Below are 18,433 nucleotides of genomic sequence, written 5' to 3'. Positions count from 1 at the left end.
CTGTCCTTTAAATGTCTGTATAGAGCTTACAGTAAAGAGCATCTTATGCTTTGGTAGTTGAAATGTAACTGCTTTCCAGCAACACCACCATTGTGCCCCATCCTCCTCTGCTACTGACTACACTACTTAATGCTGTGACTTGGCGACAACTCCACACAGAACTCCAGAGAGTACTGAGTGAATTTTAAAGACGAACTCTTTAAAAAGATACACTAATACTTATGTAACAGAACTTGACTACTTGGTGGCCTTACATTTTTGCACGACAAGAAAAAGAATTCTGAAAGATTGCCAATGGTAGCAAGTCACAGTCTGTAGACTGTTTATGGAACAAATGTGAATGAAAGGACAGATCTGCAGAAAGTTGCACTAAAGCTGTGATTTCACGATTCAGGAACTTGAGCAGTATCAATTAAGGAGTTCCCACTGCTGCTTCTCATCCTGCCAGCTGCTCTTCCTGCCCTCACAGCTGTAGCCTACCACTGCTCAGTTGTTCTGGCGCTTCTGTTTGTGGCACACAGTGTGAACCAGGTCAGTGAACTGACCTGGAGCTTTAGGAAGGAAAGAAAGAAAAAAAGAACGAAAAAGGGAGGAGGGCCTGACCCAGGTCATAGAATAGGGACACAAATAATTGTGCCAAAACAGGAGAGGGCATATCATGCCTAGGGTGGTAAACAGGACTTCTTAAGGCAACACTTCAGTAATGAGTAAAACCCAGGAAGAGCACAACCAGCATTCCCAGACAGTTCTGGCTGGTATTTGCATCAGATTTTTATTTTAACTGCTGTATTTCAGAGCTTCATGTTATGTGAATACCTACACACTGGCATGGTCCTACTGCAGACTCAAAGTAAAGCTAATCAACTGCTCAAAAGCCAGATTTATCAGAAATGAGTAGATATTAGGGACTCATGCTAAATGGCTGTAAGACCTCTGGATGTCTGGATCAGCCTGCTCAGAACATGCTTTTAGCACTCCCATAGTCCAAGGATGCATTATTTATACAAAAGGTGTTTATTGCCAAAGCTCCAGCTCATCTGCAGTATGCTGATCACCTTACAAGATCCTGGAGTAATCTAGGGTAAACTCCTGACACCAACCAGAATTGATTACAAGAGTGCACCCAGGTTCAGCCCAAACGCAGGAAAGAATGACAACAACCTGCTGCACTCTTTTTTTTTTTTTTTTAGCCTCAATTGTCTCTATCTTTTAACAAACTTGTTTCATTCAAATCCCACTAAATTTACATCCTAACAGTATTCCCCGCTACACTGGCAGTATGGCACGGCAACTGTTTACAATCCATCCTTGTCAGAGAATGTGTAGACTCTACATCTCTTACTCCAAACCTGCTGGCTTACAACATCCTCCCTCCACCCCCATAGAGTCTGAAAATCAACGAAACCTGGAGGCCTTACAGTGCATGAAAGCACTGCTAAAACCAAAAACTTGAGCTGAGACCCTCTGCTTTCACAGGAAGAAACTTTTGCAAGGGAGTAACAGCTGACTACCTGCAAGAGCCATACTAGGCTTCTCAGCTGGAAGTCCATGTTTGCATATCTTGCCACGTAGTCATTTCAGATTATTCTATCCAAAGACAAGAATTCTTAGCCCCAAGTAATTCTGCCTATATTTCCCCAGCCCACAGTATATTGAAATTGACCCCTGCAATGTTCAGAAGTAGCAAGTTTTCTCATCAGGTCCCATTTGGTTTTTAAATGTACAAATCCTGCTTTTCAGAAGAGTGAAGTGGGACCTGAACGGGGGGTTACGGAAAGAGACATGGACTGTACATCCCTCAGAACAGAGTCTCTAAGAAACCTGGCCAAAATTTTCTAGTTTAAAGAAATGGTTCCATGTGTATGAAATATATATTCAATATATACGAATCATTGCATATTTTAAATTACGTTATATGAGCTAAAGGGGAAAAAATAAAAAGGAAGAAGTCTGAAACCTATTTAGAATTTTAAAAGCTTTCATAATAACCTCAAGGCCATGCAGACCACATTAAAAAATTGAAAATCTTCCACAGATGACATAGGCTTAGAGGCAATTTTTGCTACAGAGCACATGAATAACCATCATTATGACACATCACCCTCCCACCTCTGATCACAGTTAATTAAAAGAAAGCATGTGTCATGAAGCTATCGCATCAGATGTTTAACCAACAAAACAGGACTACATTGAGCCCTGATGTAATTCCACTGACTTCACAAATTTTTATCTTACAATGTTCAAAGAATGTTTGAGGCTGTAACTCAGAGTGGGGGGGGAACCTAAAGAAATGGTTACCATCAACTATCTATGACAGATTACATTCTTGTGCTGTGTGAAAAGGCACTGTTGTTACTGATAGATTTTTTTGTAAGCACCCATGGTGCTTAAGAGAACAGGGATCCCTGGACAAACTCACAGCCACACTCAGAGAAATGTGAGGCACAGCTAACAGTTTGAACATAAAGACTATTGGAAACATCAAGAGGATCGTGCACAGGATGGTCTCATGATTTACAAATCAAGACTTGGAAATTCTCTTCTCCCAGGTGGGCTCTAAGGAAAAAATAATTATTTAATCTTGGGCAAGTCACTTCCTGTCACTGCATCTCAGATTCCTACTTTAAAATAAGAACAACAGGAAACCTTTTTTCCATTCTACATCTGTTTGGCTTATTTAAATAATACAGTGCCTGGGGCAAAAAATAATCTCTCACGAGGCTAAATACATAGTATGTATCAGTATGAGAGACAGGAAAAAAATCCAATGATCAAAGTAAACAGTATCACTGCATTTTGATTAGGGCATAAAATATAAAAAACCCAGGATAAATGTCTGCTTCACACTGGTTTCTGTATTCAACCTGGGAATAACCTGTTCTCTCCATCTAAAGTTCCTCTAATAAGCAAGGAGTGTAGTAATTCTATCTTCCCAATGTCCCTCTGAAATACACTAGGAACTGTGGTCCTCCCCCAACACTATAGTAATGGGGCAAAAGCAAGGGAAGCTTGAGACAACCTTCAGTGTAACAATCAGATGTGGTCTGCAATTTTACACTGTATGAATGTGTAAGAAGTTGCTTCATTTTGCCATGGTATTATTAAAAAAGACTGAACGACATGATAATGAGCAGGCTGCCACGAGATCCTAAAGGATCTGTCAACCTGCAAGCAGCAGAAGCATAAGCATCCCACATTCATCAAGTCCTCTAGTCACCAGAAATGGTCATGAGTTTTTCAACTAAGTATTCAAGCACTGAGTCACCACACCTTTCCTATCTTTTTTTTTTTTTTTGACAAATCAGGGAATTTGCAAGATAAAAATCAATGAAAGTAATTCTTACTTTTATTAGAAAGTCTAATTTTACTTAGGATTAAAAGCATTCACAGAAGTTCAACATTTTTATTTCCTTCTCTGTTTAATACTAATGCTTTTACAGATCTAAAGATGAAGGGGGGGCATTTCAAGTCATCAAAACAAATTGATCAACTGATGTGATCAGACTCTTCATTCTTTACATATCTGCAGTTCACAAACATGTTTCAAGGTTTTAACCTTTCATCCTACATCAGCACAGGAAATCATGGTAAAGATTTTAACAGAAAAAGGGTATGACCTTTCCAGTTTTAATACACACTATTAAATTACAAATAATAAAAGACACTTCATAAGAAAGGGCAATTAAGCCCAATTTGTGGAAGAAGCCATATATAGCGATGCTTGGCAAACTAGGGAATATAAGCAATCCAGCTGAAATGTAAAAAAAAAAAAAAACCAAACCAAAAAAACCAAACACAACTACAATGTGGCAAAAGATAAAAGAACAGAAAGACAGATGACAGAAAGTGGCATGACCTGATTCTCCCTAGTGCCAAAGATGCTATCAGATAAAAAAAACAAACAAAACCACACAAAAACTAGATCTCTGGGTCTTCAGCTCTCTCTTTGGCTTCTAGTCAGCTCCCTCTATAGTCAATTAAGAAAAAATGGCAGCTTTCATACCTTTCAAAATGGATGAATTGCCTCAGCGAGTGCCTATTTCCTTCCCAAATAATGATTAGAAACTTAAAACTAGGCAGAATGAATCTCAGAGTAAGAGACTGAAAGAAGGGTTAGGGTTTACATGACCCCAGAACTGCAGAAGACTGCAGAGAGGTCCCTGAAGGAATCTGATGCATCAGTTACCAAGTACGGCCCTACATACATCTTACAGGTGTAGGTGCATGTGCAGGTCTCATCTAGGCCCCCTACAGAATGCATGGTAATGCCAAGTCCCTTACAATGAGATTCACAGACAAGAACCTGATTAATTGTGGACTAGCCTGCCCTAGCCAGTAGGGAAATCTAAGGCCATCTTCTAAAAGCAAATGTCTTGCAACTTACTGCCAGAACTTCCTAAACTGAAGCTTGAATTCAACAGTTATTAGACAGTGTCTATTGGTACTACACCAACACAGAAAATTAAGCTGTATATGCAAATATATACGTGCCTCTTCATGCCACTGCTGGGATGCAATTAGACAGATTGGAATTTATCCAGAGCAGAGCTACCACTTTTAAAAAGAAAAAGCGGCACTAACAATTACACAGTCAATGTTTGAGGTTTATACATCATACGGTACAATGTAACGTGTTCAGTTCCTAAAACACAAACCCAGTGAAGCATTTATGCTGCAGGCAGACAGCCTTAAAACATATGCTACAGCATTAAGTATATGTGCTACTAACTAGTTGGGCTATTTCAAGTTCCCTTAATACAGTAATCTACTGAATATCTGGCGCATAACACGAATACGTTGGGGGCTCCTGGAATGTTTACTGACTTGTACAAAGCACACCTTAACACCACCAACCTTAAAGGACCTTTTTTTAAGGAGTGTGAAAATTCCTGCATTACAACATGAATTGTTTTCTGTCAACAAAAATAACCAAAGTTAGAGACCTAAATAAATTATAATAAATTTTAGGTATTTAGAAAAAAGCATACCCACCTTTTCATCTAGATTTCCATTACGGTCAAACTGGCAGAGTGAAGCCAGATGAGTAACAATCCACCAGCTAAAACTCAATGGGTCTTTACACTGAGTTGTTTCAAAACTAGACATCCTTTCAGAACTACTTGGCCTTTCAAAGATATTCTTCAGAGTTTTGTTCACCAAGTTCCAGAAACACTGTAGAAAATGCAAAAGTGAATTTGAACTGTGTTGAATAACAAAGCCTATGTTAACAGTTTTCTCTACAATATTGTCCTATTGATTAATTTGCTTTTACAGAGAACAAGCAAGATGACAGTCATTTAAAGAAACTGACAAAAAACAGTGTTCAGTATTACCAGAGAAAACCTGAAGCTACTTTAGAATGTCCTCTCTCAAATGCCAGTAGAAAGCAACGTGAAAGGACAAGCTTTGGTCACAAGAAGAACATGGTTTGATACTTCACAGGCAAAATTACAAGCTGATGCAATGACAATGTGCAGACAGGATGGTGCACTAACAGTCATATGAGAGCGATTAGACTTCTTTAATGAAGACTTTTTAGAACAGATTTTTGAAAAGCTCTCAGTGCCAGACTAGCCTAACCAAGAGGAATATAGTAGTAGATGGTAGTGAATCAGTCTGAAAGACAGCAAACTGAGGTTCAAATTCCCTGTTTTGTTTCATGTCTGCTCCAGCACTGACAAAGTGATTAATTCTCTTTGGCTCAGATCACTGTCTATACCACTATATTACTACTTCTTACAGCCTGTGCCTATCTTCCCTAATTACATAGAAGCTCTCTAGGACTTCTCTGCACCTCTATTTCACCCACCTTAGCTGGGTCCTGATCCTAACTGATGCTTCAAAGAGCTAGCGCAAACACTTAACACTAACAAAGTTTCACTCGTGTTGTCCACCTTTACATCTGTTGTCATTAACGAGTAAATAGCTATCAGTACACTCTACTGTGAAGCACTTCATTCTATACTAAGTGAACAGTACTCACTGCGCAGATGGCAGCTTCAGTTTTTATAAAGATTATTTCAGAAAACTTTCAAAAGGATTTTGACACTTCTTAATATTCATTCAGAGAAATATCAGCTCAATTCTAACCAGCAGTCAAGGAAGAAAAATCAAAACACTAGAAAATATTAGCAAAGGAAGAGAACAAAATAGAAAACATCATTATGCAATGTATAAAATCATATGGCCACCTAACCCATACTTGGAATACTGCATGCAATCCTAGTACTCTGCCATTCAAAACAGGATGTAGTAGCATGGAAAAAGGTTCAGAGAACGGTGACAAAGATGACCACGGGTAGAGAATGGTGCCTGTAAAAAGAATGACTGAATACAGTAAGACTCTTCAGTCTAGAAAAGGCAGAAGGTAGGAGATATCAGAAAAAAAAATGAATAGGCATATAAAGTCATATTGGTATAAGAAAGGAGAACAGGTAGTGATTAGCTCTTCCAATAAAAGTATAAGGGGGCATAAAAAGAAGTCAGCAACTACAAGATTCAAAAACAAAAAACAGGTTGTTCTTGTATAGGTAGTTAAGGTATGAGTATTAAAGACAGAAACATGAGCTAGATGGATCATTGGTCTGACCGTACTTGTGTTTCTAATGCCTGGAGATGCATCACTGCATGACGTAACACATAAATTGCAAATAGCAATAAAATATTTAAAAAAAAATGGGTAAACATGGTTTCTTTTCTTTTGTTCTATCATATAACTTTCACAGTCTGTTCCTTTGCTTTGCTTTCCTTAGCACAAGGAGCACTCCTTATCAGTGCCGTAGATCATAGCCAAACAGTACACTGCAAATCTAGAGTCAGGACTTGATGGACATTGAAGATGGCGGCCTAAAGCATCACAGTTAGCATGCAGCCCTCCTAAAGCAAATATGAACTTCATTTGTGTCATCAGATATGTGAACTAGTGCATTCATGGCAATCTGGGAACATCTGGCAACTGTATTGCATATGTAACAGTATTCTTCCATTACCTCCGTGTGAGACCCTTTATTTCTGTGGTCCAGCAGCTGAATAAGTAGAATCCATAATTCTTTAATGCATGTACAGGGATAATGGTGACTTGTAAGAGCCTCAGAAGGTCTCACCTAAAAGAGATTATACAATACAGTTATTCAGAGAAGTGTTATTTTTGAAATTGCATATTATGTACCAATATTTCCCCTGGTTTTGGTTGTTTGGGGTTTTTTGCAGTTAAATAACATAGCTACAATTACATATTGGAAAGTGCATTATTTCATTAACATCCAAAATATATCTCTCATACAACAAAGACTGTTTCCGAATTCTACATAAGTTACAGGCTGTGCTATTTCTTAGTTTCTTCTGAGCCACTTTGAAACATTATTTAATCAAATGAAAACGGGATTCTGAAGCTTAAATGAAAAGGAATTTCAATAAATACTGATTCATTGTCTGACAGTAGGGAAAAGAGAAAATGATTGATTAGATTTTCTTGATGTTCTTGGGAAGATAAGAAAAAGATTTCAAATCATTTAATAGCTATTATTGTTATTTTTAACTGAAAAATCCTTAATGACTAGGCATAATGCTAGTAGAATATGTTTTTGTTGGCATGAAGATGTTAATGTTCCCACAACATTTCACAAAATCTGCTTTTCGGTAAATTTACTGCAAGGCATTCTTTTAATATGCAGAAAACAGCATATTTCAAGTCATGTACGTTATTTGATTACCATTCCATATTTAACAAAATTCACTCAGACTGATGCATTTCAAATGCAAAGTAGTCTTCTTGTGATTCATCTTTCAGTTTTACATTCCCTGAATTGTGAAACAAAATAAGCAAAACAGCAAAAGAAAGTGCTAAATACATAAAAATTCTCTGTATGCTTTAATGTTTTTAAGATCTACCAGCACTGTATTTGAAATAATCATAGTATAGACAAAACTTTACTTACTCTGTCTTAGGACCTATGAATCCACTGAACTGTATTCAGAGGTAGTAAAAATAGTGAGAAAATCTTTGCTTAAATAGCATAATTCAGCACATTTTACCTTCGGCAAGGACACAATGGCAGAAATGTAGAAAGAAAAGAGGCGAGACAAAGCAGCTCATACTCAATTTATCCCTAAACAATGAGTAGTCCAAGTCTGAATAATCAACCTACACCCCTCTAAAGCAAATAGAGGGGAGTGGGCACCTACAGAAACTAATTCATCTAACTCACTGCAGGAGAAAGAACTGTTGCTATTCTTCTCTGACAATAAAAAGAACCTAGGGTGATTAGTTTAGCCAACTAACTCCTAGATACCTAGATCTGATGAGATGAATCCTGAATTTTTATATCCTCATGATCTTCCTGATCCATTCACGCACAACTATTCTTTAATCACACTGGAACTTAAAATAATTTCTGAATTTGGAAACCTAATGGTGTAAATTAAAAATTAAATCAAAATACGCAATGCCAGTGACAGCAGTAGCTGTGCGAAAGAGACCTCACAGAAGTGGGAGTGAGTGACTAAAAACCACACTCTCTCAATTAGAAGAACAAGTATACCACCACTAGTTTCAAATCTGTATAAGACTCTATAAGGATACAGACTTTTTATTTATCATCTACCTTTAGAATAATACGTTTACAACTACTGTTTTCATACAGCTCCAAATCAGGTTTAAATACTGAACACTTAATTACAAATATTAATTTATACATATTGTAAGTGTGACACAATTTGTTTTTCTCTCTCTCTAAAGAACCCTGCTTACCCTATGAAATTGTCAGGGTGGACCCTGACAATCGATTTAAGAGCATCATGAGGTCAAGACTGAAATATTTAAAATAATTCTGTTATTCACATTCCACGTATGCTGTTTAGAGTTTTTCATGTGCCTATGCCTCCTCACGCTTTTTGTTAAAGACGTTATGGGAATCTCTCAACAACCTGAATTAATCTTATGTAAACATTATCTTGAGAATAAACATCAGTGTCACCACCAAAGTCTATTGAAAAATTCATTATTTAACTACTAACTTCCCAAGACTGAAATGCCTCAAAAATACTCCAGTTACGACTCATCAACAAAGAGCAAAACAGATCCCTCGGAAAGGAACAGTCTACCCATTACAGATGCACTATAACACTGGAGGATTTTATGGAAGTATTAGGTACTCAAACTATCTTACAAGTGAGGGTTTCAGGCCTTTTACATGGAGTACCAGTTGTTGCAGCAACTAGGTTTCTTCATCTACTACTTGCATCTACTACTGTGCTCTTCTACAACATAGCAGGATCTCATCTGCAGTATCTGTCCAGGATAGAGTTTGGCTAGTAGTACCAAAGCAAGACAACACACAGATATTAGTTAGACTAAGGATAACCGAGACATTGTTTTCTTCAGAGATAGTCTGGATTTCCTCTTGCAACATCCTGAGTTCATTATCTTGGTAAGAACGGTTATAACCTCAAATTGTGTACTGTTGGGACAATAGAGCTCTGGTGCCAGAGATGTGCTGCTGAAAATAGAAAGAAGATGTCCAAGGATATGTATTTCTCTGCCAAATGTATCTCAGAGCACAATGGGCTCAGTATGTGATCCAAGTCAAACGTCTTGATATCAGAGCTGCTCAAGAAGCAGATCTGAAAATATGAGTCTGGAGGATTAGAGTTTATGTCCCTCCTTCCAAGGATACCCACATATGTTAAAAGCTGCACTTCTGAGTATTCTCAGCCAAGAGCTTAATCACATGTTTTAGTGATGGGCTGACAGTGTCATCTATTATGGGTATCAGTTGTGTTTTCAACAATTTTGAGGGATGTTATTTCCATTACTGGATTACAGCAATGAATGCATACTAGAGGAGGCACCAGCTGAAGAGACATTATCCAGCTCAAGTGTAAGCTCCACTTCAGAAATGAATCTCAAATAGAACTAGTTCAAGCTGTGCGGCCCAAGCCTAGGGAGAGCTGAAGAAAAAGCAGTGACAAAACAATCTTCTGTCTTTATAATATGGCTCTGTGGAAGTAGGATGAATCTGTCATTTTAACATCTAACATTTCAAAGCCTACCATCAAGCACAATGGTCAACAGATACTATTTGTATCTTCCTTTTTAAAAAAATTACTCTCATCTACTTGCCTTTTGATGGGGGAGGAGGTTGCAGTATTATCTGATAATTTAATAGATCAAAACTGACTTTAAAAGGTAACACAGCTCTCTACAGAAAGATAGTTTAAAAGAACAGCTATCAAATGCTAGTACAGCCATTCCCCCCTCCAAACAGTAATATGGAGGGGGACTCCATTTTTTACGTCTTTGTACTAGGAAAACAAACTATACAGTGGTCACTGCGACTTATTAGAGTCCTGTGCTCATGCATCACATACGCCCATCTAAAGCAAGTTTCACAATGACACAGTCAAAGCAGATTATGCAGCTCTTTTACTAGCTGCTATATGGAGCTATTATGACTTTCTAGCTTTGGAGTGCTCAAAACAAGTGAGAAAAACACTGCAGCTATAGAAGGAAAGAAAAAGAAAAGAAAAGAGAAGGACAAGTTTTCCCTTGACAAACGTAAAAGCACTGTAACAGAAAGATGAGGTTGCGGAAATAGGAGCAGTGCCATAATAAAACTGTAATACGACATTCTGTAAGTGTCCAGTTAGCTTACTGCCAGGATTACAGTTATTCTCTTTTTGTTCCTGTTGAGAGAGTTTGAAAAGTTTTTTGGTTTTTTTTTTTGCATCTATAGCTCTAAACCTTTTAGACTGTGCCATGTTTGGCATTAAACCTGGAACATTGAACTTAGGAAATGTGGCACTCACTTCTGCTCTGTACACAGTGCATTTCAATATTACTCTCTCATTCAACTGCCAGATGGTCATGAATAAATATAACACAATTTGAGCTCCTAACAAATAACACTCTTTAAAACATGGAGATATAAAGCCATACATAACATTTAAAACTTAGCAGCAAGAAGTCATCTATGCATTGGTGTAATATCTAATTCATATGGTTCCCAATACAAGCATCTAACTGCCCATGTCCTATATAAAGGAGAAAAGTTACCTTTATATACTTGTTGATGGACAAGCTTATTAAATCAGATATGAGATTTCCACAGTGTGTTTCAAATAAACTGATACTGGTTAAATTCTCTCCAGTTAGATTTATGAAATGGTTAGCATATACAACTTGTCCTGAAACACAAAAGAAAATTAGACGCATTTAGTTCTGGGTTTGGCTGTAGGAACACAAGAAAGACAGGAATTTTTTTTCTATTCTATATATTTTAGAATTGTTTGTTAAGCTGTATGTAATTTTAATTCACAATCTCATTTGGGAGTTCACAAACTCATTCTAAGTTCAAGCTAGTCCCTTCATTGTTACACTGAAGTCTGGTATTATTCTGGTTGACAGTAAAATAGTTTGGCACTTTACAGCCTTTTATTGGCACCGTTTTTGCAGTGGAATAAAGATTTATTTATCTGCAAGTTCTTCTTTGTCACATGCCAGTGCGCATGTTCTGAAATCATGACATGTTTTGCAGATATGCAAGTTGATGACAAACAATTCTGGAGAGGTCTAACACTTTCATTTGGATGTGTTGATGTAAAAAGCTGGCATGATCATATTCCAACTTGAGCATTTGTAGACATTAACACAGATAAAATGGTAAAGTTAAAGAGGCTGTAAGATCTTATCCCACAAGCTTTTCAACAGTACAACTCCTTGACATCAGTGGAACAGAAGATATGTAGAACAAGCCTGTATTTTATTCTCGGAAATGCAGGGTGAAGCCCTGAACCCACTGTCCTGCCATTGGTCTCAGCAGTGTGAAGTTTCTACCCAGCATACTTTACAGGACGAGATGAGAACCTAAGAAATTCTACAAGGCACATAAGAACACAAGACAAGATAATATATGCAGAGATACTACTGTCTTGACTAGTAAATTTTGTTGTTAAAAAGCGCGAGCTTTCTCTTATGAAAATGGATTACTGCATTATTACTCAGAACTTTATCTGGAAATAAATACAGAATTCTGGACATAAATTGCCTCCAACAGTTTTCCCGTACTTTCTCCAAAAGGCCCCCAAAAAGGAAAACCGGTTATCCCACACTGGATCATAAAAGAAACTCAGAATCGTAGAACAAACAGTCAACCCACACATTATGCAGTAACACAGACATGCAGAAACAGTGAAGATGCATTAATCTGAGCAAGGCTGTGTTGTGACAGCACTCAGAGCAGATGAAAACTAATCCAAGAGTTCAGATTCAGTACCAGTTACCCGAGCTAAACATACAGTGCATTCTTTCTAGACCTCAACATTACTCCAACTGTTGCAATGCCTATATGGAACTTACATTGATAATTTATAAGAACCGGGAGTGGAGGTTTGGTTGTAGTGGCACAATGATTACAGAAGAAAATACATTTTTGTGATTTATTTTGCTAGCATGGACATCAACAATAGATATAATTCTCACAAAGCAAATAAAGTTCTCTCTTATATTTTAATAATTCTTCAACAAACTGAACTACTTTGAAGTTGGGTTCTTCAATTACATTCTATGACCTTTTTTTATCTAGCTTCTATGAACAGCTTACTCTTATCAATCTACTTTTTGCCCTTTTAAAGCCTTTAAAAAAAAAAAAGAGAGGAAAAAAAAGGTATTGCCTTGCTCTTTTCTTGCCGTACTTTCACAGCCTTCTCTGTCTGAGGCTTCTTCTTTTGTCCAGAATTCTCTTAGTGTCGCATATGGTTAACTATACAAATTCTCTGTTCTGAGATTCTTTGTTCTCATCCATCCTTGGACACTTTTCCTACATTGTTTTCATCAAATTCTGTTGACTCTTATGCGTTCTGGATCTCTACAAATGCATTTTTATTTGTGATGTCAAAAAGTGTATTGTTGTTAAATATTTAGTATGTTGTAAGCATCAGTTGAGAACAAACTTTGTAATCTTGGTCAAGTTTTGATAGAACAAATTCCTAATACTGTTTAATTTAATTTGAGCTAAATGAAGATTCCCAAAGAACCTGCCTTCACCATATTTGAGTTTACTGCATTAAATATAGCTATGCTTAAAAACTACCAAAAGTAGTAAGTGATTTTGGAAAAATTAAGATGAGAAACCTAGGTAAGTCATATGTACAAGAATAAGTTCAAGAAAAAAACCTGCATACTTACTCATCATTTTTTCACCTAGTACATGAAGAATTTCCAACACTAGCCAATTAATATCCAAGTGGAGGTGTAGTAAATGCCATGACGGAGGAAAGACCTGTGATTAGAAATACACACATTTCTAACATTTCTTTAGTGAATTCTGGATACTGTACACATGAAGATGGGCATACATTTTGCCTGCAGTGAACATTATGGATATCTATGATCAAGTACACTGTAATTTACAAACATGCCATTCAGCTAAAGAAAAAAAAAAAAGAAAACAAAGAAAAAACCTTCATGACAATTCTGTCTGTAGAGGATGTTCATGAAGTCCTTAATCTGATCTAAGCCACAATTTAAACACAATGTCTTGATTCAAGCTTGACAGATTACACCACCCTTAGTTATCCTTTCCTTTCCAGAAAAGTATTAGGTAGCTCAAACACTGCTAAAGTGAAGTGTGTTCTGAAAGCAATTCCAAAATTTCAGTATTCTCTTCCTTAAAGTTTATTTGAAATTACTGGTTTTTCATCAGCTCAACAGTAGCCTTACTGACAAGCTAAACAAACAGAAAGATTCAAAACGCTGCTTCTCAGAGGATCATTCCTCTCCAGATACTAGTTTATACAACCTAAGACTGAAATTCCTTTTTTCTAAAAGATTTGAAAGCATTAGTTGTTATATGTATGCACAAATCTTAACGGTGTATACTTCATTAGCATTTAATGTTGCAGTGCTTACTTCCGTGTCTGCACTTTTCTTCTTTATATGCATGATCTTTTCTTATTTTGAGCCAGTTTCCAGAACGTATTTTTAAAAAAACGCCCCTCCCACTGGGAAGCTCAGAAATGTTACCCATTAGAAAGGACAAACACTGAGGAATTTTTTAAACATGCTACACGAAGTCAAGCCTACTTATCTACCTGTAATTGGTATTATCATTTGTAAAGTGCAAGAAGAATTCTAAAAACTACAAAACATAAAAATAAATAAAAACAACAACAGAAAATCCAGAGCTCATTAGTTGTGTTTGCCAAGTATGGGATGGCACTTAATTAATAAAGGGGAAAAAAACCAAACAAACGAAATATAAAGTGTAACTTCAATTTCAGCCTGAGGAAAGATTAATTCTTATTCAGCCAAAATTTATCAAGTTGAATACATACTGTTACACAAAAAAATTTAAATTATAAAAGACATCAACCTTTGCCTGATGTTGAATAGTAAATGCTGCCAGGACACTACTAGGGAGCTCACAAAGGCGACCAAAGTGCATGGTCAAAGCATGAAGCTCTTCTACCAACAGTGATGGTAACTGTGCTTCTAGTTCTTCGTATGGATGGAGCATTCCATCGTTTTCCATTTTAGGGGGTTCCAGATACCTGAACACACATACACAAACACACAATCAGAAAACAGATAAAAAGCAGCTACACAAAGCTCAGTATATAAGTTAGTAAATTGTGTGCAAATCTCACCTGAAGATGAAAACTTTCACATAATGCAAAAACTCAATACATTGATGCCTGATGCTCTCTGCTTCAGAGTGCAAGTTTGCAGCTTGACCTGAAGCAAAAAAAAGAGATCAATAGCTTAAAGCAGATATGCCCACACTGTGACTCACGTAACATATGCATTCTCCACAGTAATTAGATCAGACCACTGGAAAGCCAGCCTCTTTTCCAAGGACAACTTGGGAGGTGGCTGGTGCCAAACACCCACTTCTAAATGTCATCTTGCCAGAGGGATCCATTCTTTATCTTATCTCAGGTGCATATCCAGATACAGAGGGAAAAGAAGGCATTCGGTCCCTCAGGAAAGGTGGCAGAGGCAAGCAATCAGTGCTAGAAGAAGTCATGCAGCCCTACTGCCCTGCTCCCTGTCTGCTTCCAAGACACCTTAAGAAAAGACGTGTGAAAAAATTTCTCAGCATCCTTTTCTCTTGGGGGACTTAAGCAGGTAAATTTATTTGGAAACATGCTTTTTAACTTCTATTCCTAGGAAGCATCACATTGTTGAACAGTGCTTTGAGACATGTAATGCTAAGAGCCATCCGTTCACAATCCTGTAGCCTGCCTTTCACTTGCAGCTCTGTACCCTTTCAGCCAGTTATTGCAGCTATGTGTCTCCTTTCCTTTGCTCTCTGAAGCTGTTGTTCTCATGGTGTTACCCTCCTTATGTTGCACCTGCAAACTCAACACCATCGTTATGGCAGAGATTCACTGGAACTATTGCCACTGGTGTGAGAATCGCTCTGTATTTATTCCCACACCTTGCCTTGTAGCTTTCAGCTTATATTAGAGAAAGATGAAACTTACTGCATAACAAAGCAGACACAGTCATTTAAATACCAAATAACTACTGCCCAATAATATTTATACACAAATGCTTAGCAACCGGTTAGCCTGCAACACGTACCCGATTAACCACATGCCAATCATTGTTAAGAGCATCATAAATGGAAACAGCAAATGAGGAGTTTGAACAGGTCCCAATGAAAGCGTATTGTGCTAGAGATGTGTGGCAAAAACGCTTTGTCAGTTACTGCACTGGACTGCATGTCCAGGGAAAGGCAGTTGCCTTTGCTCCTCTCCCCAGCTGACGACTGGGGATTCTTCCCTTTCCTTTTGTTGCACTCTCTCCTCTTCGTTTCCCCCATCCCCTCCAGGTAACCTCGACATTTACATATACCACTTCTTTCAGACCCCACAAATAAAAGTTTTGCACATATAAGCCTATCTCGGCATCTTCTGAGGAACAACACTCACTAAGTGAAGCAAATCAACTGGTACAAGTACGATAATATTCCAGCGTACAGCCTACCCCCACCACATAAGAAGCCATAGGATCTGCCATGGTAATGAACCATAGGTTTAGAGACTCAAATCACTCTGTTCTAGAGGAATTATTTATAGATATTACTGCTGCTTTGTAGCAATTACAAATATAATATCCTAAGTTCTCGGATCTTCTGTTTAAGCAAAATTTTGTATTACAGTATTTTACTACAAAATATTCTGCATACTGTCATAAATCATTGATTAATGAAATAAGTGGAAAAAAACAGGAAGAGCAGTGTTAAGAACTGATCAGGCATTTTCAAAAAAAGGCAAAACAAGACAGAGCATACGAAAAGATTTTATACAGCTTCCACATTACACACTTCTCAATACCAAGTCTCTAAAGCTCACTAAGACCAATAGGAAATTAGATGACTTGTATGATACTGATATCTGTATAAACATATAGGCACAACAAAGATTTACTGAGCTAAACCTCTAAACCGGTGTTTTAAACAGTGGCAATTGCACATTTATCTAAGACATCAATCATAGAACCATTTAGGTTGGAAAAGACCTTTAAGATCATCAAGTCCAACCACTAATCTAACACTGCCCAATCTACCACTAAACCATGTCCCTAAGCACCACATCTACCCATCTTTTAAATACCTCCAGGGATGGGGACTCAACCACTTCCCCTGGGCAGCCTGTTCCAATGCTCGACATCCCTTTCAGTGAAGAAATTTTTCCTAATAGCCAACCTAAACCTCCCCTGGTGCAGCTTGAGGCAGTTTCCTCTTGTCCTACCACTTGTTACTTGGGAGAAGAGATCGACCCCCACCTCGCTACAACCTCTTTTTGGAGGGAGAGCAACAAAAGGTAGTTGTAGAGAATGACAAAGTCTCCCCTCAGCCTCCTCTTCTCCAGACTAAACAACCCCAGCTCCCTCAGCTGCTCCTCATAAGACTTGTGCTCCAGACCCTTCACCAGCTTTGTTACCCTGCTTTGGACACGCTCCAGCACCTCGATGTCCTTCTTGTAGTGAGGGGCCCAAAACCAAACACAGTATTCAAGGTGCAGCCTCACCAGTGCTGAGTACAGGGGGACGATCACTGCCCTAGTTCTGCTGGCCACACTGTTTCTGATACAAGCCAGGATGCCATTGGCCCTCTTGGCCCCCTGGGCACACTGCTGGCTCATGTTCAGGCAGCTCTTGACCAGCACCCCCAGGTCCTTTTCCGCCAGGCAGCTCTCCAGCCACTCTTCCCCCAGCCTGTAGCATTGCATGGGGTTGTTGTGACCCAAGTGCAGGACCTGGCACTTCACCCTGTTGAACCTCATACAGTTGGCCCCAGCCGCTCAATCCAGCCTGGCCAGATCCCTCTGCAAGGCCTTCCTACCCTCCAGCAGATCAACGCTCCTGCCCAACTTGGTGTCTTGGCCTGCAAACTTACTGAGGGTGCACTCCATTCCCTCATCCAGATCATTGATAAAGATACTAAACAGAACTGGCCCCAATACTGAGCCCTGGGGAACACCACTTGTTACCAGCCACCAACTGGATTTGACTCCATTCACCATAATAATACCTAACATCACGCTGCCTGATCATTCGAAATATTTTAATCCTCACAACACTCCTCTGCTACTAGCCTGCTTGTATCAAGGCGGAACAGAGTCACAGATGTATCAGTGACTTGCTCTAAGTCACAAAGAAACCCTGGTGCAAAGCATAAAATTCAACATGTCTTTGTTTTTCTAGCTTATTTGACAAGAGGAAGAACAGGATAGAGAGAAGACAACCAAGCAGATGCTTAAATTTAAGGGAAAAAGAACTACAGAACAGTTTTTTGGTGTCCAGCTACCATATAAAAGTTCAAACGTAATTTAAAATAAGGCTATTTCCGCTTACGTATTAAATGTCAGCAAAATTAGACTTCTAATATGCAATCAGTAAAAGCATATGAAAGAAGTTTGATGATAAATTCATATCAATGATTTAAATGGCAGAGCATGACAATATCAAACCAAAATAATAATAATAATGTGTAAAAATATTCACTTGTACTCTGAGAACACTAACAATTTATCTGTAATAAGAAGATACTACAGACAGTTTATTTCTGAGTAATTACTGAAATTCTCAACTTGTTAAGTAATTCAGCCTTCAAACTTACAATAAGCCCAAGGCTGCAATAATCCTTCAGAAACATACTGCTTCTCATGCCTTAGTATTTAATTGAAACAAAGCATTTTGTAGTAATCCCATTTTATTGATCCTGCTGCAAAGATAAATTAAGTTTGTAAATAACTCTAAACCAAACAAATGTAACTTGTTTAAATGTAAGCCAAGAGAACACTGAAAAAAGTCCCAACCCTTTTTAACTAAAATAGTTATTGGAAGTTTCGATGCACCTTTCCATTTTTAGGAAAACAAGTTAATAGTTTTGCCAAATTCTACATTAGAGGTAGCATCTTAGCTCAA

General features: G+C 38.0%; 1 protein-coding gene across 2 annotated transcripts in view; it reads right to left on the bottom strand.

Annotated features, from left to right (window-relative positions):
- The window catches only part of MMS22L (MMS22 like, DNA repair protein), a 99,003-nt gene that overhangs the window by 71,695 nt on the left and 8,875 nt on the right, over positions 1-18,433 (bottom strand). For both annotated transcript variants that reach the window (XM_087776032.1, XM_087776033.1), the window contains exons 6-11: positions 14,644-14,731; positions 14,370-14,547; positions 13,184-13,277; positions 11,054-11,184; positions 6,990-7,103; positions 4,993-5,172 (exon numbers count right to left, since the gene is read on the bottom strand). In XM_087776032.1, coding sequence (XP_087632158.1) covers positions 4,993-5,172; positions 6,990-7,103; positions 11,054-11,184; positions 13,184-13,277; positions 14,370-14,547; positions 14,644-14,731 — 785 coding nt within the window. The remainder of the gene's footprint in view (positions 1-4,992; positions 5,173-6,989; positions 7,104-11,053; positions 11,185-13,183; positions 13,278-14,369; positions 14,548-14,643; positions 14,732-18,433) is intronic.

Source organism: Nipponia nippon, unplaced genomic scaffold (genome assembly GCF_047370975.1).
Source record: "Nipponia nippon isolate SJK-2023a ecotype South Korea unplaced genomic scaffold, ASM4737097v1 scaffold_4, whole genome shotgun sequence".
NCBI lineage: Eukaryota > Metazoa > Chordata > Aves > Pelecaniformes > Threskiornithidae > Nipponia > Nipponia nippon.
The sequence above is the reverse complement of the archived record's forward strand: the minus strand, read 5'-3'. Positions and strand labels throughout refer to the sequence as shown.